This window comes from Callorhinus ursinus, unplaced genomic scaffold (genome assembly GCF_003265705.2).
Source record: "Callorhinus ursinus isolate GAN/ISIS: 27379988/994484 unplaced genomic scaffold, GSC_fseal_2.0 scaffold71, whole genome shotgun sequence".
NCBI classification, from domain to species: Eukaryota; Metazoa; Chordata; class Mammalia; order Carnivora; family Otariidae; genus Callorhinus; species Callorhinus ursinus.
Genome location: NW_027397133.1, coordinates 4,611,369 through 4,628,536, shown reverse-complemented (window position 1 = coordinate 4,628,536; position 17,168 = coordinate 4,611,369). Strand labels below are relative to the sequence as shown.

The following is a 17,168-nucleotide window of genomic DNA, read 5'->3' as shown; positions in this document are numbered from 1 at the left end:
GCTCTATCCAACAGAACTCTCTGGGATGATGAAAATGTTCTCTTATCTGCACTGCCCAAGATGGTAGCCACTAGCCACACGTGGCTACCGAGCATTAGAAAAGTGGACAGCATGACTGAGAGATGATCCTTAATTTTTATTTAATTTTAATTAATTTAAATTTAAATAGCCACATGAGGTGGGTGGCTATGGTATTGGACATCTCAGACAACAACAATGCTGTCGCCTTAGGATTTGTCAGGAAATACACAGAGGAGATATATGCCTGTGCTTTACCAAAAATCAGTTTACACAATAAAGAAGTGGGGGCAGAAGCAAAGGAAAGTCACTCTTCAGGGTCACACCCTCAACAAGGCCGCCTGGATTTCGGGAAGATAAAGCCTTGTTGAAGACGGTCTCCCAATCCATAATTTCAACACACACGAGGAAAAAATCCACCATGAGTGAGAACCAGCAGACACAGCAAATTATAAAAGTAGATGGCCCCAAACTTCAGACTATAGAATTATCATACATACACCATAAAATAAGCTTAAAATGTTTAAAGACATAAAGGAAGAATCCAAAACATGAAAAAAGATCAAGACACTACCAAAAAAACAAAAAACAAAAAACCCCCTCTCCCCCCATAAAAAAACCCCCACAAAAAACAGGTGTGTTTGGAAGAAGTATTGGATCTACATGACAGAAATCCCTTAGAAAGGGGCTTCCTTAAAACTGGTTTGTCGAAATCCGTAAGGGTGATGAGCACTTATTAGGTCAGAGGGGGATCCAAAGAGAGGGAAGTCAATTTTGGTGCAACCTACCTTTATTTATAAGGAAAAATGTCCCCATTTGGTTATAAAACCAGCACTGGGTGAAGGCACTTGACTGGGGAGAGGTGGGAGACCAGGGTGTCTCGCCCAGCCCTGGAGAGATGGGGGCAGAGGTGACTCCCAGGGAAATCCAGTGGAGGTGACACATCCCAGGCTCCCCTAGGATGGTGTGTTAGCTTGTTTTGAAGGGGTGGGAGGGGTTGGCAGTAGGAGTGGGAGGCACTTTGGACGGGATCTGATTTGGAAATGGAGGAAGGTGGTGGGGGAGTCTCTTGCCTCCAATGATTCCCAGCCTCAAGGTGATCTCCCGTGGCTAAGGCAGTTTCTAAATGCAAGGCTGAGGTTCTCCTTCTCCCTTGGGCTTCCAGGGAAGCAGAGAGCTAGAGGTGAGGACCCCAACCCTGTAGGGCTTGGGGCCCAAAGAGACGCAGCAGTTACTGAGGAAGAGGTCTGGGGCAAAGGCCAGGCTGCTCCCTCCTGCCTCCCTTGGCAACGTCCTTCTGTGCAGCTAGACCTTATTCCTCTGAGTCTTCACCCTGGGAAAGAGCTGAGGGAAGGCAGGATCTTTAGACACCAGGAACTCTCTCTCTTTCATCCCACCCTACACTTTAATGGAGTCACCTAATCCACCCCCAAATAGGTGTGCTGTCTCCATCCTCCCCGCCCTTCCTAACAGACTCCTTCAGCTGACTCCCAAATCACTCCAGAATCCCCAAGGCCCCTGTCACGACCAAGCACCAGATAGAGGCTTAGACTCAGCAGCCCAGTTGATGAAATTGAATTTTCTGAGTCGTCCATACTGCCATGAAAGAAACACCTGCTTCTCCCTACCACCACGGCTGTCTCGTTGGGACCTACCTCTGCCCATCCCCAAATTAAAAGAATCTTCTCCCCTAGGAATATAATGGGATCTTCTGGACTCTTCCCTTAACCTAGTGCAACCTCCCTCAATTCTACCATCATTTTAATAATGGATTCTTCCTCCCCCTGCCCCCTGCAGTGTAACAAAAGCTTCCTCACCACTACACCATTAATACACAATTCTTTAACTTCCCCTCGGTTACTGAAATGGGATTCTTCATGGCTTCCCTTGGCTAAAATACATTCTTCCTTGCCTCCCCAGTAATATAACTAGGGATGATAAAAAATATTTGATTGAGGGCGCCTGGATGGCTCAGTTGGTTAAGCGGCTGCCTTCGGCTCAGGTCATGATCCTGGGGTCCTGGGATCGAGTCCCGCATTGGGCTCCCTGCTCCTTGGGAGCCTGCTTCTCCCTCTGCTTCTCTCTCTCTCTCTCTCTCTCTCATGAATAAATAAATAAAATCTTAAAAATAAATATTTGATTGAGCATGAACCAATCAAATAACTAGTAAGGCAGTGAGTTCCCCACAAAGTACCACAAGGAAGGGGCTCTTTCTCCCCCAACTGTAAGGTCCTCATCTCCCCACGACCCATAATGGATTCTTCTGACCTCCCTTGCCCCCAGTGGAATGGACTGTCCCTTTTGCTCCTCTTTTTCCCAGAATCAACCCCTTTCCCCAAATAGTCCCAGGACGCTGATATAATATATATCTCTTCCGGGCTCACCCCGAAGTAGTTACGGGGTACGTAGCCCTCCTGGCCATGTAGTGCGGCCCACCACCAGTCCGTCTCCTCGGGTCCGTCCCTCCGCAGCACAGTGACCGACTCGCCCTCGCGGAAGGACAGCTCGTCCCCAAACTCCGCGCTGTAGTCCCAGAGGGCGTAGACCACCCCGTTGTGCATCAGCCCCATGCTCTGCTCCACATCTGAAACATAAACGGGCACAGATTGTGAACGCCCGGTTGGGGGTGGGGGGTGGAGGAGTTGGAACACTCAGGGACACAAGACACGCTGAGGACAGGGACAGGCCCTGGGATGTGGCACCCCGCCCACACATACACACAGCTGAGGCATGAGCCACTTGCAAAGTTGTGTAACCCTGTCTGGAGAGGGGCGCCTAAGCTGGAGTCACCCGCCAAGGACTGGCAGTCTCTGGAATTCGAGAACATCAGGGTGCATCAAACTGGGGCCTCCAAACCCCGAGGCAGGGTCAGTGGTCCCCATCCCCTCATGAACATCATCAAGTCCCTGTGTCACTCCCAGAGGTGCGGTCGGCTGCGGACCGCCCCCCCCCCCCGCCAAGCTGGACAGTTTCCATAATCTCAACCCCTCCTTCCGATGGTACAGCCCTTCCCCGCCTCCCCCTAAGTGCTCCCACCTCCCCCTTCCAGATGGTGAGTCCACATTGCTTCCCCTCCCCAAGTGACAAAATCTCCAGAGGATGCAATAACTTCTCCAGAGGGTATAGCCCATCCCCCACTCCCGCCCCGTTAAATGATAATATTTCCATCAAGAATTTAGCCTCCCCTTCCAAATGGTACAGTCAACACTGTTCCCTCTCTGTAGTGGTTCAGTCCACCGGGTTCCGGTTCCGGCTCTCTTCCCAGCCAGGTTGGGTGTCCAACCTCTACCTGACCCTCACAAAACTCTCCATGTCGGATGCAGACAGAACAGTCCAAGCTCCACATCTCAGAGGCTCCACCTCCCTGTACAAATGTGTAAGGGCCCAATGCCCCTCCCCGAAGCTTATAGTCTATTTCGTGCCCCAGTGGTGCAGTCCCTGTCTACCCCTGCTCACCCATAAGCCCCAAGGCTCTCCTCCAGTTCCTGCCATTAGGTGGTACAGAGGGCTCTCGTGTGGCCTTAGAGGCTCACCTCTCAAAAACATTGTCTCCCCCCCCACACACAGTGAGTCCTAGAGCCTGACTCACTCCAGCTCTGTGATGTTCCTAACCCCACCCTATCATACAGTTTGCCCACCCACCCCAGGTGTGTAATACGGACGCTCTGCAGAAGTCCTTGGTACAGGCTACCTACTTCCTCCCATCACCTGGTTAGGTGATCTGTCCCCCCCCCCCATAAGGGAAGCCGCGTGTCTCCCTCCAGGTGGAAGAGTCCCCAAGCTCCTCCCCAGAAGCCATGGCCTGCTCACCTGCCAGGTGTGTGGCCCTGTGTCTCCCACACGGAGCACAGCCCACCTGCCCAGCCCTATGCCCGGTTAGTGGTATCATTGGAACGGCCAACTCCCCACGCCCGCAAGTGAGAAAGCAGGTGAACAGTGCAATCTCCAAGACTTCTCTTCTCCCTACAGGTGTCCAGTTTGCATGGCACAGTGCCCGTGTCCCCCCATCCCTCGAGGTTGGCAGTCTGCTCACCCCACACAGCCCGCTTGCACCTGCCAGCTGGGACGCCCTGTCCCCCTCCCCCGCAGGTGGTCCATCCCGCCGCCCTTCCTCTGTGATCCTGCCACTTGATTGGTCCGCAGTCTGCCCCCTCCCTCTCTGCAATTGCCAGCTGGGCGGCCGAGTCCCCACAACCTCCTCCCTCCCCCAGAAGCGTGCCTCGCACCTGCCAGGTAAGTGGCGCAGTCAGCGTAACCCTCGCGGTAGGGGTCGCACTTCTCGATGGCGGTGGCTCCGTCACTGAGCGTGGTGGCGAAGATTGCTGCGCCGTGCTGCACCAGCGCCGTGCAGATGGCCGTGTCGTTGCACGACGCCGCGCAGTGCAACGGTGTCCTAGGCGTGGAGGCGTGCGTGAGTGGCCGCGCATTCGCCCGTGGGTGCCCCGGCCAGCAGCGCGGTCCCGCCCCGCGCCCGCCCGGTGCCCGCCCCGCACGGGTCAAGGTCAGAGCTCACCAGCCGTGGCTGTCGGGGGAGTTGACGTTGGCGCCGGCCGCGATGAGGAAGTCCACGATGGGGTAATTGGCGCCGCAGATGGCGTTGTGCAGGGCGGTGATGCCCTCCTCGTTGGGCTGGCTCGGGTCGTTCATCTGGGTGCGGGGGGCGGGGGACGCGGAGGCTCAGTCCCCAGCGGCGGCCAGCCCGCGTCCGCCGCCCCCACCCCGCCTGCCCTGCACTTTGGCAGCACGCACCTCCTTCACCGCCTGCTGCACCACGTCCAGCTCCCCGGTCAGCGCGGCGTCCAGCAGGAGCACAAGCGGGTTGAGGCGCGCGCGGCGGACCTTGCGCGGAGAGCCCGCCTTCCGCAGCACCGAGCGCATCTCCTGGGGGGGACAGGGCAGGGGGTGGGGGCGGGCTTCAGTGACTTGGGGGTATTGTTAATATACCTATTACTTACAGAGGAAAATAGAGGTTCAGGGACACGGCGGCAGCCGCCCCAGTTCAACCAACTAGACAGGGGTAGGGCTGGGGTTGGAAGGCAGGGAAGTACAGAGCCTGAGTCCAGACGGCCATGGGGAAGGGAATGTCCTCAGTTCTATAGCCTTTGATTCCTTACAACAGTCAGGGAATCTGGTGAGTATAGGATCTTGGCCCCTGAGACCTGAAAGGAAGCGTTGATGATTCATAGAAGCCAGATATTCAACCCGTCCACAGTCTTACTGCTTTTATAAAACATAAATACTATGAAACACACATGACAAACTGTTGTCCAATGTTAATTCCAGATGTTTGGAATGAGATTATTTAGCCTATTATTCCTTGTGTTTTCTTTCTTTTTTATTCCTTGTTATTTTCTTATTTTTGATGCTCATGGGTCCTCCTACCAGATTCATTTATTCGGAGCATACAGCATTTTGTGATTTTGGTCTTTGATGTCGATGATTTCAAGATCCCGGAATTTGAAGATCCCAAGAGCCAAAGATTTCAAAATTCTCTGAGGTTCAGCTATTTCGAATTTCCAATATTGTTGAGTCCAGGAATGCTAAGTTATGCCATGTCAAATTGCTGAAGACCCAAGATGCTGCATTCCCAAGATTCTGTGATTGGGAACGTTAATGTTTTATGGTTAGAATTTCATTCCAACAGATTGGAAGGAGATACTTAAAATGTTAATCATGGTTCTGAGTGCTGTGATTTTTGGCCTCTTTATTCTTTTTTGTATTTCCTCCTAGTTACTATGGTGTTTGTGTATTCTTCTCTAGTGGAAAATGTTCATTTACAATACAATTCTGGGGGTACCCAGTTGGCACAGTGGGTACAGCATGAGATTCTTGATCTCGGGGCTGTGAGTTCAAGTCCCATGATGGGTATAAAGATTACTTAAAAAAATAATCTTTAAAAAAATAACAAAACAGAATTCTGTATTTCAACATATTAGTGCACTAATCTGTGATTTTCTGATTCAAATGAGAAGAGTCTTTAATTTTCAGTTTTGGTGACTTCACGAATCACTTAATAACCATGGTCGGTGTTACTAACTTTTAAATGCTAAGATCCTGTTCTTTGAAACTTTGGCTCTTCAGGATTCTGAAGGTCACTGTTCTGAGACTGAGAACAGAATTTAATTCTTGAATTCTGTGAATGTTCAAGTTTCTTTATGGCTAGGACTTTGTGATTCTATAAGGTGATTTCATTCTTCTGTTCTTGATTTCCAGATCCTGGATCTCAACATTTCCTGGCTCCAACTTTAGGAGGGCTTGGGAATAGGCATTTTGGGTGTCTACCTGGCCCCTGCTTCTTCCCTGGGAATCGTTCACCTCTCTCTGTCTATCCACACTGAGAGAACAGGACTGTTCCACAGACACTACCCACCCCCAGCCAAGACACAGGGACTGGAGCAAGTTTAGAAGGCCACCATCCTGGTCAAATGCTAACAATAATAATAGTGGTTAACAATTAAGTGCCAAGCACTATTCTAAGCACTGTATTCATATATTTAATGTTCACAGTAATCCTATGGTTATTCTCATCCCCATTTTACAGATGAAGACACTGAGGCCCAGAACGGCTAAGTATCTTGCACAACAAGGTCGCACAGCTGATATATGCCATGGAGCTGGGATATGAACCAGGCAGCCTAGCTCTGCAGCTGGTGCCCTTTATCACAACGCCCACAGCCTCAGAGACCAGAGACTTGCTCTTGCGATTTTGAATGAAAGCAGCTCTGAACAGCGTCAGAGGACACCATGAGCCTGAAGTAAGAGGTCATTTTCAGTCGCCATTTCTAGCCATAGCACAGGCTTGCTGAGGTCTGAGGGGAGAGAGCGATCCCCAGAGAAGGCAGACATGAGAGACCGTGTAGCAGCTGGGGAGAGAAATGGTGACTGTCTCGATTCAGGCAGGCTTTTCAGGTCCTGGAAGAAACACACTGACACACTCATTTCCAGGTGGTAAGATTCCGAGATTCCTGAAGAGATGCCCTTGGGGGCTGGTTATCGGGCGGAGCAGAGAGTCTCTGTGTGGCCAAGACTTGTGAATGCCTCTCCCTAGACATTCTCCTTGTCTTCAGAACACAGGCAACACCTGGATTAAAGACTACATTTCCCAGCCTCCCTTGCAGCAGGGTTCCTGGCCCACTGGAAGAGGCAGATGTGATGGGTGCAATTTCCAGGTCCTGTCCTAAAAGGGAAGGGGTGCTTCCGTGTGCTAATAGACACCCCCGTGTCCTCCTATATTACTTACCATGCTCTGCAGCTGCTCTGGTGGGCTGATCTGGGGCAGGGCTGGGGGTGGGAGGAGAGCTGGTGGGGCAGGAGCAGGGGGCCCTGCCCTCGCTTCGGATCCCTCACTGATGGGGGACAGTTCGGGCTCAGGCCCCCCAGGCCCACCGTGACGATGGAAGAGGCGGCTGATGATCTGCTGGTACTGCTTCTTGTGGGTGGGGGGCAGGGCTACAGCGGGGCTCTGCTCCATGGATCCCCTACGTTTGAGGGGCCGCGGTATCTCTGCCAGAACCCGTGCCACCTCCTCCAGCTCGGGCACTGACTGTGCCTCGGGTGGCAGTGCTGGCTGCAGCCTCGTGGGGCTGAGGGGCCGGGTGACAGCGCCTTCATCTACATCACCAGCCTCCAGCACTGGCGTCAGCAGCCCCTCGAGCTCCGGCTCAGGCTCCAGCTCAGGGGGAGGCTTGGGGGGGCCTAGAAGGAACACAGAGCCCATCAGAGAATGGGTCCCTGGGAGAACCCCAAGACTCCCCTCTCCACGTCCACAACTTCCCGGACCCGTAGCCAGCATCTGATTCGCTGTGTGACCTCAGGGCAGTTCCTTGCTCTCTCTGGGCTACTTTCCGTGGGCTGTGAATAGTCTGATTGTGACATCTCCCATTTTATCAAGCACTTAGCATGTGCCTGCCTTACTGAATTCTCACCACTACCTTGTGAGGTAGATACTGCTATCACTTCCTTATTACAGAGAGAGAAGCTGAGCATCAGAGAGGGGAAGTCAGTTGCCCAAAGCCAGTGCAATTTGCATTCCGGGCCCTCTGACTTCTGAATCTTGTGCTCCTACCATCAGATTGGCCTTGACTTGCTGAGATTCTGAGAACTTCCTTGCCTACCCTCTCAGGCAGAATACTCTTGCTGGGACTAGAGTCCTGGTGCCTGATGGTCTCTTGGTCTTATTTCTCTCTATCAGAGCTTCTAAAGCAGGTAAAAACAGTAATGATCACTCTCTACACAAGTTATTTCATTGAATGTCCCTCACAATCTACGAGGTAGATATTATTAATCTTTTCTGAGATGACAAAACAGAAGCTCAGATAGGTTAGCTAATTTATCCTGAGTCATACAGCAAGCAAGTCAGCAGTGGAGAGGGGCTCAAAACCCAATCTGTTTTAACTCTAGGCCCTGTGCTGGTCTCACGCACACAAACATATTAATAATTATTGTAACTAATATAATAGCTATTGAGATCTTCCTACACATCAGGCCCTATTTCAGTGACTTTATATGGATTAAATAATCCAATACCATAATCAGTAAGATGGGCTCTATCACCTTTTACACGCAAGGAAACTGAGGTCCAGAGAGGTTAAGTGACTTGTCCAAGGTCACACAGCCTGGAGTCAGGCAGTCTGATTCAGGGTCCATGCTTAACCACCGTGCTATCCCTAGCTCCTGAGCAAATTCCCAAGCTCCTCTAGCCTTGCTCTCTGCAGGGACAGTGTCTGGCTGTGACGGCTCCCTCAGCTGTTCTGGTCCCCAGCCATTTGTCCTCCCTCTAAGCAGCCCTCTGGGCCCCCCCACTGCTGACTCACCTTCACTCACAGGGGGCCAAGTCTGTTGGGGAGGTTGAGGGGCAGGGGTTTGAGGCTGGGGCTGTGGTTGGGGTTGGGGTTGGGGCTGGGGAGGAAGCTGGGGCTGGGGCTGAGGGGGTGGCTGAGGCTGAGGGGGTGCCTGGGGCTGGGGAGGCAGCTTAGGCGGTGGTGCTCGGGAGAAGATGGGGGAGCCAGGGAGCATGGCCCTGCTGGCCCCATGCTCCCAGAAGGCATTCTGCAGCTTGAATATCATGCTGAGGGGGATGGGGCGCTGGCGCGGGGCACCGCGGGGCTGGGGGCTGGAAGGGGGCATGGGGATGCGGCTGACAGGCTGCCAGCTGCGGGGCAAAGTGCCTGATGGCCCCGCGGAGCCCAGCGATCTGCGGTAGCTGCCCACATCAGATCGCCTGTCGTTGGCCAGAGGGGAGACCTTGTAATTGCGGGGCAGAGTGGCGCTGGTGAGGTTGTCCTGGGGGAGAAAGAAGGAAGGAGGAAAGAAGGGGTTCAGGTGGGAGGAAGTTAGGGGGAGGGAATGATAAAGGAGGAGGGGGAAGGAGGTAAGGACAAAAGGTCAAGAAGGGAGAGAAGGTGAGGGAAACCAGAGGGAGTGAGGCAAAGGGGGTCAGGGACAGGGTGGAAATCCAGGATGAAAAAGGAAGAGCCTGGGGTGGAGGGCACGGAGACTGGGGGTGCAGCCAGGAATGGGAGGTGGTCCTGACCGCACTCCCGGCCCCTGCCCACCAGCCCCCTCCCCAGCCGCCCCTCACCTTGCTGGTGGCCCCCAGCCCGTCCAGGCTGCTCTCTCTCCAGGGTAACAGCTGCAGGCCTGGCGAAGCAGGCCGCGAGAAGACGTCCAGGCCTGCGAGGCGCGAATCATTAGGGTCTGGGGGCTACCTCTCCTGGCTCCCCCCTTCCTCTGGCCTCCCACCACTCACGTTCGTAGCTCGCTGTCTGTGAAGATTTCTTCTCGTATGCCACGTCCAGGTCAGACTCATTCCAGGCTTTGGGGGGCCGCCGGCGCAGCGTTAAGTCGTCTAGGGAGAGGTGGCGAATTGGGATATAACGGGAGGCTGGTCCCAGGCCTGCATCCCTCCCACCCCCCCAAAGGAGGCCCCCTCGTTCACCTTGAGCGCGCAGAGGTGGGGCGAAAGCGCTACCGCCCGCGCCCAGTAGGGGGCTCCCAAAGGCCACGGGCGTGTCATAAGCTGAAGTCTGGGGGCGAGGCGAGGGCCCGCGCTCGGGGAAGAAGGCCTGGGGCCCCTCGGCCAGGGGGCTGCCCCGCGGGGAACCAGCGCGGCCCAGGAAGTCGAAGGGCGTGGAGGGACCCTGCTGGCGGAGCGGGCCCGATCCGGGCCGCGGGGAGGGCGCACGGCCGAGGGGGCTGCCTGTGCCATCGAAGGGGCGGGGCCGGGGCGAGGGCGCGCGGTCCAGGCTGCCGTAGGAATCCGGCTGCAGGTAGAGCGGGGTGCGCGGTGACGAGGGCCGGCCTTTCGGGGACAGCGGGCTGTAGGGGTGCAAAGCCGGGGCGCTCTCGGAGCGTCCGAACGAGGTGTCTGCACCGTCGGTGGCCACCTTCCGGGGAGACCCGCGGCTGCTGAAGGGCTCGGGGACCGGGCTGAAGCTGTACCGGGACAGCTGTGGGGAGGCCGAGACATTGAGGGGTCAAAGGAGACATTAGGAGAGGGGTTAGTAGATCAAAAGAAGTCATCGGAAATTAACCTAGGGGAGTTGGGCCGGGGCCGGAGAGTCAGGCATAGGGAGCCCTGGTGAGCGGTACTGGCAAGACGGCCCTGAAATCAGGGCTGAGGCTAGCCGGTACGGTGTCCTTCTGCCTCTTAGAAAAAGACCCTTTTCTTCCAAGGGTCCTGTGAGATGTCCATTTATACTGGTCCCCTCTTTCAAGTGCCCTTAAATAGCCCACGGCCTGTACAACCCGATGGGGCAGAACCCCAGGCAGAAAGAAGCCGGCTTTGGGGGCCAAGGTGGGGACCGAGGCGAGTAGGCTCACCCTAGGGGGGGCTCCAGTCTGCGAGCCGGGAGGTGTGGGCGAGTCTGACCACAGCGACTCCAGCTGTTTGGTCAGTTCGTCCACCTTGGCCGCCGCTGTATCCAGCTCCATCTGCTTCAGGTCCATGTGCTTCATGGCCAGAGCTGGGCAGGAGGGAGGAGCAGTAAGGCCCGGAGCCTCCGGGCAGCGCCCTGCCTCCACCCTTGAGGGCCTCTCCGGAGCAAGCCCCGCCCCCTACCCCAGCTCACACTGGAAGTTCAGGTCCAGAAGGTCCCTCGAGCTCTGGAATGCCTCGCTGTCCATGGTGCCGGCGGAAGCGGGGCGCCTACGGAGGTGTGTGGGTGGTGGGGGGGGAAGCCTTCTCAGACCCCGCCCACAGGGAACCAGGGGTCATAGAGCAGCCAGACAGAGCCTTGATTCTCCTAGCTCCTTCCACTGGAAGCACTATGCCCTTCCACTTCCCTGGCTGGAAAATGCCAACTCCTTCAAATCCTCCTGGATGGCTCTGGACAATTCACTCGCTTGACATAGCTCCTTGTCCATCTTTCTAGGTCAGTCCTAATAAGCCTTGAATCACTCCTTCAACAATTATGCACTGATTACCTACTGTGTGCCAGGCATTTGGGGGAACAAAGGAGGCAAAAGTAACTATCAATTCTTGAGTGCCTACTAGGGCCAGGAGACCCTATGCTAGATGTTAGGGATATCACTTTTTTTTTATGCTAGGGATCTTTTAATTTTTTTGAAGATTTTATTTATTTATTAGAGAGAGAGAGCAAGCACACGCGCGCACAAGCAGGGGGAGCCACAGAAGCAGAGGGAGAAGCAGGCTGCCAAGCAGGGAGCCCGACTCGGCACTCGACCCCGGGACCACTGGGATCATGACCTGAGCCAAAGGCAGATGCTTAACTGACTGAGCCACCCAGGCGCCCCACTAGGGATATATATATATATATATTTTTTAATAATAATTGTGCTGCCTACTGTGTACCTGTGATGGTTGCTTGAGGGGATAATGAAATAAAATAACAACTATTAACTGAGGGGCCATGGCCTCCTAGAACTGTGCCAAAGGCTTGCACCCGATACCGCATTTAATGGTCAAAGTCACAGTAGCAGGCAAAAAAATGGGGCTAAGAACTATTTGTTCAAGATCAGCTTGGAAGGAGTCAGCTGTATTAGGTTTCACACCTGGATCTAACTTGTTAGTCTAGGTTGCCTCGACCAGACTTGGAAGAGTCCCAGCGGGCAGGGACCACTCAGCTTCCTCTCCCCAGAGTCGACCTTGTTCACGGGTACCCAGTGTTCACAGGAAGAACAGGGAGGTGGCTGGGGGTGGCTGGGCTGCTGTGGTCACTGGCTCAGTGGGAAGGAGCCAGGCCACAAGGAACCAGTCAAGCCAGCACCATCCCCATCCCCATGGTAGCCACCACGCCCGCCACCTTGGCCACCTCCCCAGGCTGCACCAACCACTTAGCTTTGGAGGTGCAGGCGTGGGCAGCGGGGCAGGCTGGGGCATGCTGATTCTGGCCTCTGTCTGGGAAGCCTGGGAACAGAACCTGTTGGGGCTGGTGGTTCATTTGGGTGTGTTGGGAGTGTGTGACCTTGGGCAACAAGTCCCATCCACTCCTCGGGCCTCAGTTTCCCCAACTGAAAGGAGGAGGCAAATCAGCAATTCTAAGAGGCCTCTTCAATCTCTCAGAGGCCTAGATTCTGAAATTGTAAGGACTTTGAGGTTGTTATTAAAGCTCTACAGAGCCTAAAACTCTCAGCTTGAGAGTCTCTTGTCCAAAAGTTCTGAGTCCAAGATTCTATCTTTGGAACATTCTATAATTCTCCAGTTTTGCTAGCTTCGATTTCTCCATCTTCCTGCACCATGTTCTATCTATCCCAAGATTCCGCTGCCCTAAAAGTCTAGCTCAATGCACGGTTAGGGGAGTGGGTAAGATCACAAGTAAGGAGCCAGACTTCCAGGGTTCAAATCTGGGGGCACCACTGACCCTGACAAGAGTGCCTCTTGATCTGTAAAATGAAGATATGGACTATAGTGAGGATCCAACTGGCCAGAGGGTGCAAGAGGAATTAAGGCTCTGAGAATTCAGGCCTCAGAAAGTATGGACTCCAGGAATCAGAACTTGGGGCTTTTAGAAGCTCAGATACACAGGAAACACTCTGCGTCTGTTAAAATAGGAAAACGAACAATTCTATGCAGCCTCCCGGTGCCAGCATTCTGGCAGCGAGATGTTCTTTTGGGGGATTTCAGGATTCCCAAATTTCTAAGACTCCCGATCCCACGCTGACATCTTCTGGCCCTAAGGAAATGGCAAGGCTGGGCGTGGGGCCCTCCCAGGGCTGGTGCGGGCAGAGGGGTTGTCGGGGCCACCAGGGGGCGCTCCGGGTCACGGCCCGCGGGCGGACAGTGCCTGAGCTCAGACCCCGGGAATGCGCTGCGGGCCTGGGCAGGTGCCTCACCTCCCGCGGCAGGGGAGCGGGGGCCGGGCGGGGCGCAGGGGCGGCGCACGTCGCGCCGCCGTTCCCAGGCCTCAGCCCTGCACCTCCAGCTCCCGCTCCCGCTCCCCCTCCTGCGGGCTCTAGTCCACCCCTGGGTACCCTCTAACCCCAGCTCCCATTCCTCCCCTTCCCCTCCACCCCTAACTCTCGGTCCCCCGGACTCATGCATACGGCCAGGCCAAGCAAGTTCTTCGGGGTTAAGGATCCCGGGGGCTTCTGGAGTACTCATCATCCTCAGTGGGAACCGAGACAGAGCGCCAGGCTAGGCTGGAAATACCCTGGTTGGACTCCTACATTTCTGTCCGGACAGACTGACGCTGGAAGAGACCCCACCCTCTCCGGGACTTGGTTTTCCCCTCTGTGGACGACTGTGGAACAGGCTAGGGCCTTCCCCCTCTCTTAAGTCTCTACCCTGGACTAGTTATATAGTTTCTCTGTGCCTCAGTTTCCTGGTGTGTATGATGGGAGAATTAATACCTTCTCCTCAGAAGGGTGTGAGGTTTGAGTGGCATAATTTATGTACAGTGTTTAGAACAACGCAGGGCACCAAATAAAGGTCACACATATAGGATTCTTAATTACTGACCTTCCTTGGCTGTTCGTTGAGATAACACAGGATCTGACACACGGTGAGGGCTAAAGACCCAGAGGAATCTTTTTTCCCCAAAAGAGCCCTTTCAACTCTTTCTGAGTCTAAAAGCCCTGGGTTTTGACCTCTGGAGTCTCAACTTCCTAAACCCTAAATTCTCCCTGTACATTTGTGAGTTCTGGCTCATGGTCATGCCCAAAAATCTGGCAGAGGGGCACAGGCTGCCCTGGAAGATTCCAGAGAGAAGGTGGCAAAAGCCCAGGCTGTGGGCTCTCCAGCCTTAGTTTCCCCAGTGGAGTAGAGAGAAGTCATTGCCTGGGGTGGAGTCAGCAAGCCACCTTTGGGCAGTTGCCTGAGACCTCTGTAGACAGTGGGAACCATCTACCTACCAGTGCTGAGCCTGGCACGCTGTGAACTCTGTCTTGGCAGCCATGGTTGGTTATTATTTTTAATTTCATCTCAGGCTATCACCGAATGCCCTTCAAGCCCAGACAATTAGGAAGTTCTTCCCTCTCTCATCAGAACCCCCTGCCTTCCCCACCCCCTTGTTCAATCCCCTCACATGTCACATGGGGGTGGAGAGAAGGGGGAGACAGCCAGAGGGAGGCGCCCGTCCCTGCCCTCCCCCGCTTCAAGGACAGACACACACCTCCAGAATTAGCCTCTATCCCTCGCTTATCTCCCACACTACCTCAGGTCAGACACATGGGGGTGGAGGTGACATTTCTCACCTCAGGGTCAGGGCGAGGAGCCCTAGGAGTGGGGGAGGTTAGTCAGAAAATCTGGTGGGAATGGATGGAATTCCGTCCCCCAGACAGCTGCAGAAGAAAGAGGAAGCCAAACTCTGATCAGCTCTGCTATCTGAGACAGCTGCTCAGAAGGGGCCAAACGCTAATCAACTCTACCTGTGTGACCTCTTAGCCTCAGTTTACCCCTGTCCTCTCTGTGTCGTGCCCAGCCATGCAAGCCTCCCAGAATCCAATCCCACCTTCTGGAATTCTGCCCTGAGTTCTAGAACCCCCTCTGCAAACCCCAAATATCTCCCACCTCCAAGGGGTAATGGGAGGCTCCCGCCCCCACGAGGGGGCGCCCTGGGGTGGAGGTCCCTCCTCTGGTTAGGCAGGTCTGACGCCCCGGTTAATGATATGTTGGGGATCTCGCAGCCGCACGCAGGTTGGAGAGCTGCCGCGGTCCCCCCTCCCCCGGCTCCCACCCCAGAGCCGGAAAGCGTAGGGAGCGCCGGAACCCAGCCTCCAGAGGGACCTCGGGGGCTTGTCCTGCTACATTTCAGGGCCCCGAGTTCCACTATCCCCATCCCACTCCTAATTCTGCCTCGAGACCTAGAAGCTCGGTGGAGAAAGCAGCTGGAGGGCGTCAGGGATGGCCGCCCTTTCCAGAGCCCCATCAGTCCGAGTCTTGTCATTTCTACCCAGGTCTCAGGCATCTGATACCCCAATTCCCCTCAAAGACTCAGGCTTCTGAGAACGCCCAATTCGTGGGATTGAGGAGTCCCAGCTCCAGCGTCTCCCCGGGACCATGGCGTCCGAGCCCTCCATCCCAAGAACTCAGGCATCAGGGTTCCCTTTACTTTTGCCCAGTAAATATGAGTTCTTTCCTTCGAAGGACCCTGGCATCTGCGCACCCCCAATTCCACCCTGGGACTCAGCGTCCGAGTCCCCTCCCAGTCCTCCCAGGGACGCGGTGTCGGCCTCCTCCAGAGCCGCTGGACCCCAGTGGGGTGGAACTCACGGATCCCGGGCAGATCCTGGCACCGGGGGACTTCCTCCGGCTCCGGCTCCGGCTGCGGGGAGCGCAGGACGGGGCGGGGCAGGCGCCGGGAACAGGTTAGACGACGTGACTCCGGCCGGAGGGAGGCGGGTCCCGGAGGGGAGGGGGAGTAGGGGTCGCCTCGAGCACCTTGGGACTTGTAGTCCTGGAGGGGCAGGACGCAGCCTGAGACGTTCCCATTGGGAATCACCGAAAGTCCATTTCACAGACAGAAAGGGCGAGGTCCGGAAGCCGAGGGCGACCTGACCACGTAGATAGACTCGACTTTAACCTCGCGGTGACTGAGGGAGACAGCGTCCTGAATCCCTTACCCACCCCTCCAGGCTTAGTTTCCCCCTTCTTAGGAAGAAGGTGTGGACGCCACCAAAGAGGTAGAAGGTTGGAGGCTGGGAAAGACTCACATGCCCCGCCCCTAAGGCGAGAAGAGAGCCTCGCTAAATCAGTAAACCCTCGAGTCTCTGAGGCTCGATCTCCCCGTCGGTAAAAAGGATGGGTTGGATCTTTACAGATTTACCCAGCAACTGAGTCCAAAGTCGTAGGCTGGGACTACAATCCCCAGCAGCTTCCGCGATGGACGTCGGGCGTCTCCCCTCCTCGCGTCCTCTGGGAATTGTAGTTCGAAGCCCGCAGGGGCGGCGCCCGGGTGTCTCGCCCACGCTGGGGAACTGCCTGGTGATCCCCGACTGAAGGAACGCGTCCCCCTCCCCTGACCCTCTTTCCGCTCTGGGAAGCCGCTCACACCCTGAGAAACGGGGACGCCCCGATTCTCGAATAGGATCCGAAATCACGGCAGAGGGGGCGAGAAGTGGCGCTGACACACCGGCCAGGAATGCAGTCGGGTCACCCTGTCTAGCCGCCGTCCCGCGGCTCCGCCCGCTGCCCCAAGCGGTGCGGTCTCTGTGGAAAGGGGCGTGGACGCGAACCCCAAATCTGTGTCCACGTGCCGCTGTTTACACGCGCCACCCCCCACCCCGGCGGAGAAAGGGCGCTGATCAAACCTTCTACTCCCTCTCCCATCCTCAAAGCCTTCGGGAATGTCCCCCACGCAGTAGACTAAGTCCTCGGGGGCATCCTATCTATCTCATTGGTCCACAAACCCCGCCCCTTAGCCCGCACCGCCCCACGCGTGTTTAGCACAGGAGTCTGGAGGCCCCGCCCCGGGGCCCACAGGCTCCTCCCCCTACGTTTCCCGCTCCCTAGGAGTTCAGAAGCCCCGCCCCTAAACTGGTACTTCACGCCCTCCGGAGGAATTATCCCATTTCTCCATTTTCCCACTTGTCCCACTCAAGTTCCGAATTTCCCAGGCATCTGGGCCTCCCAAGAAGGGATTGTAACACTGAAAGCACGGCCCTGCCAACCTAGACTCTTACCTGTCTCTTTAAGAATCTCAGACCACTCGAGCTTCCTGTCTCTTTAAGAGTTGGGAGCTACCAATGTGGCT

The 17,168-nt window shown here is 55.4% G+C and overlaps 1 protein-coding gene across 5 annotated transcripts; it reads right to left on the bottom strand.

Moving 5' to 3' along the window:
• Positions 1 to 258: 258 nt before the first annotated feature.
• On the bottom strand, positions 259 to 17,155 carry PPP1R13L (protein phosphatase 1 regulatory subunit 13 like). Of its 5 annotated transcripts, XM_073886571.1 has the most exons (15): positions 17,098 to 17,116; positions 16,242 to 16,469; positions 15,689 to 15,969; positions 11,088 to 11,164; positions 10,840 to 10,982; positions 9,956 to 10,466; positions 9,767 to 9,865; positions 9,599 to 9,690; positions 8,832 to 9,300; positions 7,259 to 7,713; positions 4,768 to 4,899; positions 4,532 to 4,665; positions 4,245 to 4,411; positions 2,403 to 2,602; positions 260 to 1,362 (listed from the first exon to the last, which is right to left on the bottom strand). In XM_073886571.1, exons 4-15 carry the CDS (start codon positions 11,140 to 11,142, stop codon positions 1,324 to 1,326), a joined length of 2,496 nt encoding a protein of 831 aa, XP_073742672.1. In that variant the 5' UTR covers positions 11,143 to 11,164; positions 15,689 to 15,969; positions 16,242 to 16,469; positions 17,098 to 17,116; the 3' UTR covers positions 260 to 1,323. The 5 variants fall into 5 exon arrangements, with proteins under 5 accessions (XP_073742671.1, XP_073742669.1, XP_073742670.1 ...); XM_073886567.1 differs by lacking the exon at positions 17,098 to 17,116 and having other exon boundaries at positions 15,689 to 15,872; positions 16,129 to 16,769; XM_073886570.1 differs by lacking the exons at positions 15,689 to 15,969; positions 16,242 to 16,469 and having other exon boundaries at positions 259 to 1,362; positions 17,098 to 17,155.
• Positions 17,156 to 17,168: the final 13 nt, after the last annotated feature.

Bases quoted from the DNA above. Each gene is read 5' to 3' on its own strand.
- PPP1R13L (XM_073886570.1), bottom strand. From the start codon at position 11,142: ATGGACAGCGAGGCATTCCAGAGCTCGAGGGACCTTCTGGACCTGAAC. The intron at 10,983-11,087 runs GTGAGCTGGGGT...CCTCCTGCCCAG, and splicing joins TCTGGACCTGAACTTCCAGT to CTCTGGCCATGAAGCACATG. The intron at 9,866-9,955 runs GTGAACGAGGGG...ACCTCTCCCTAG, and splicing joins CCCACCTCTGCGCGCTCAAG to ACGACTTAACGCTGCGCCGG.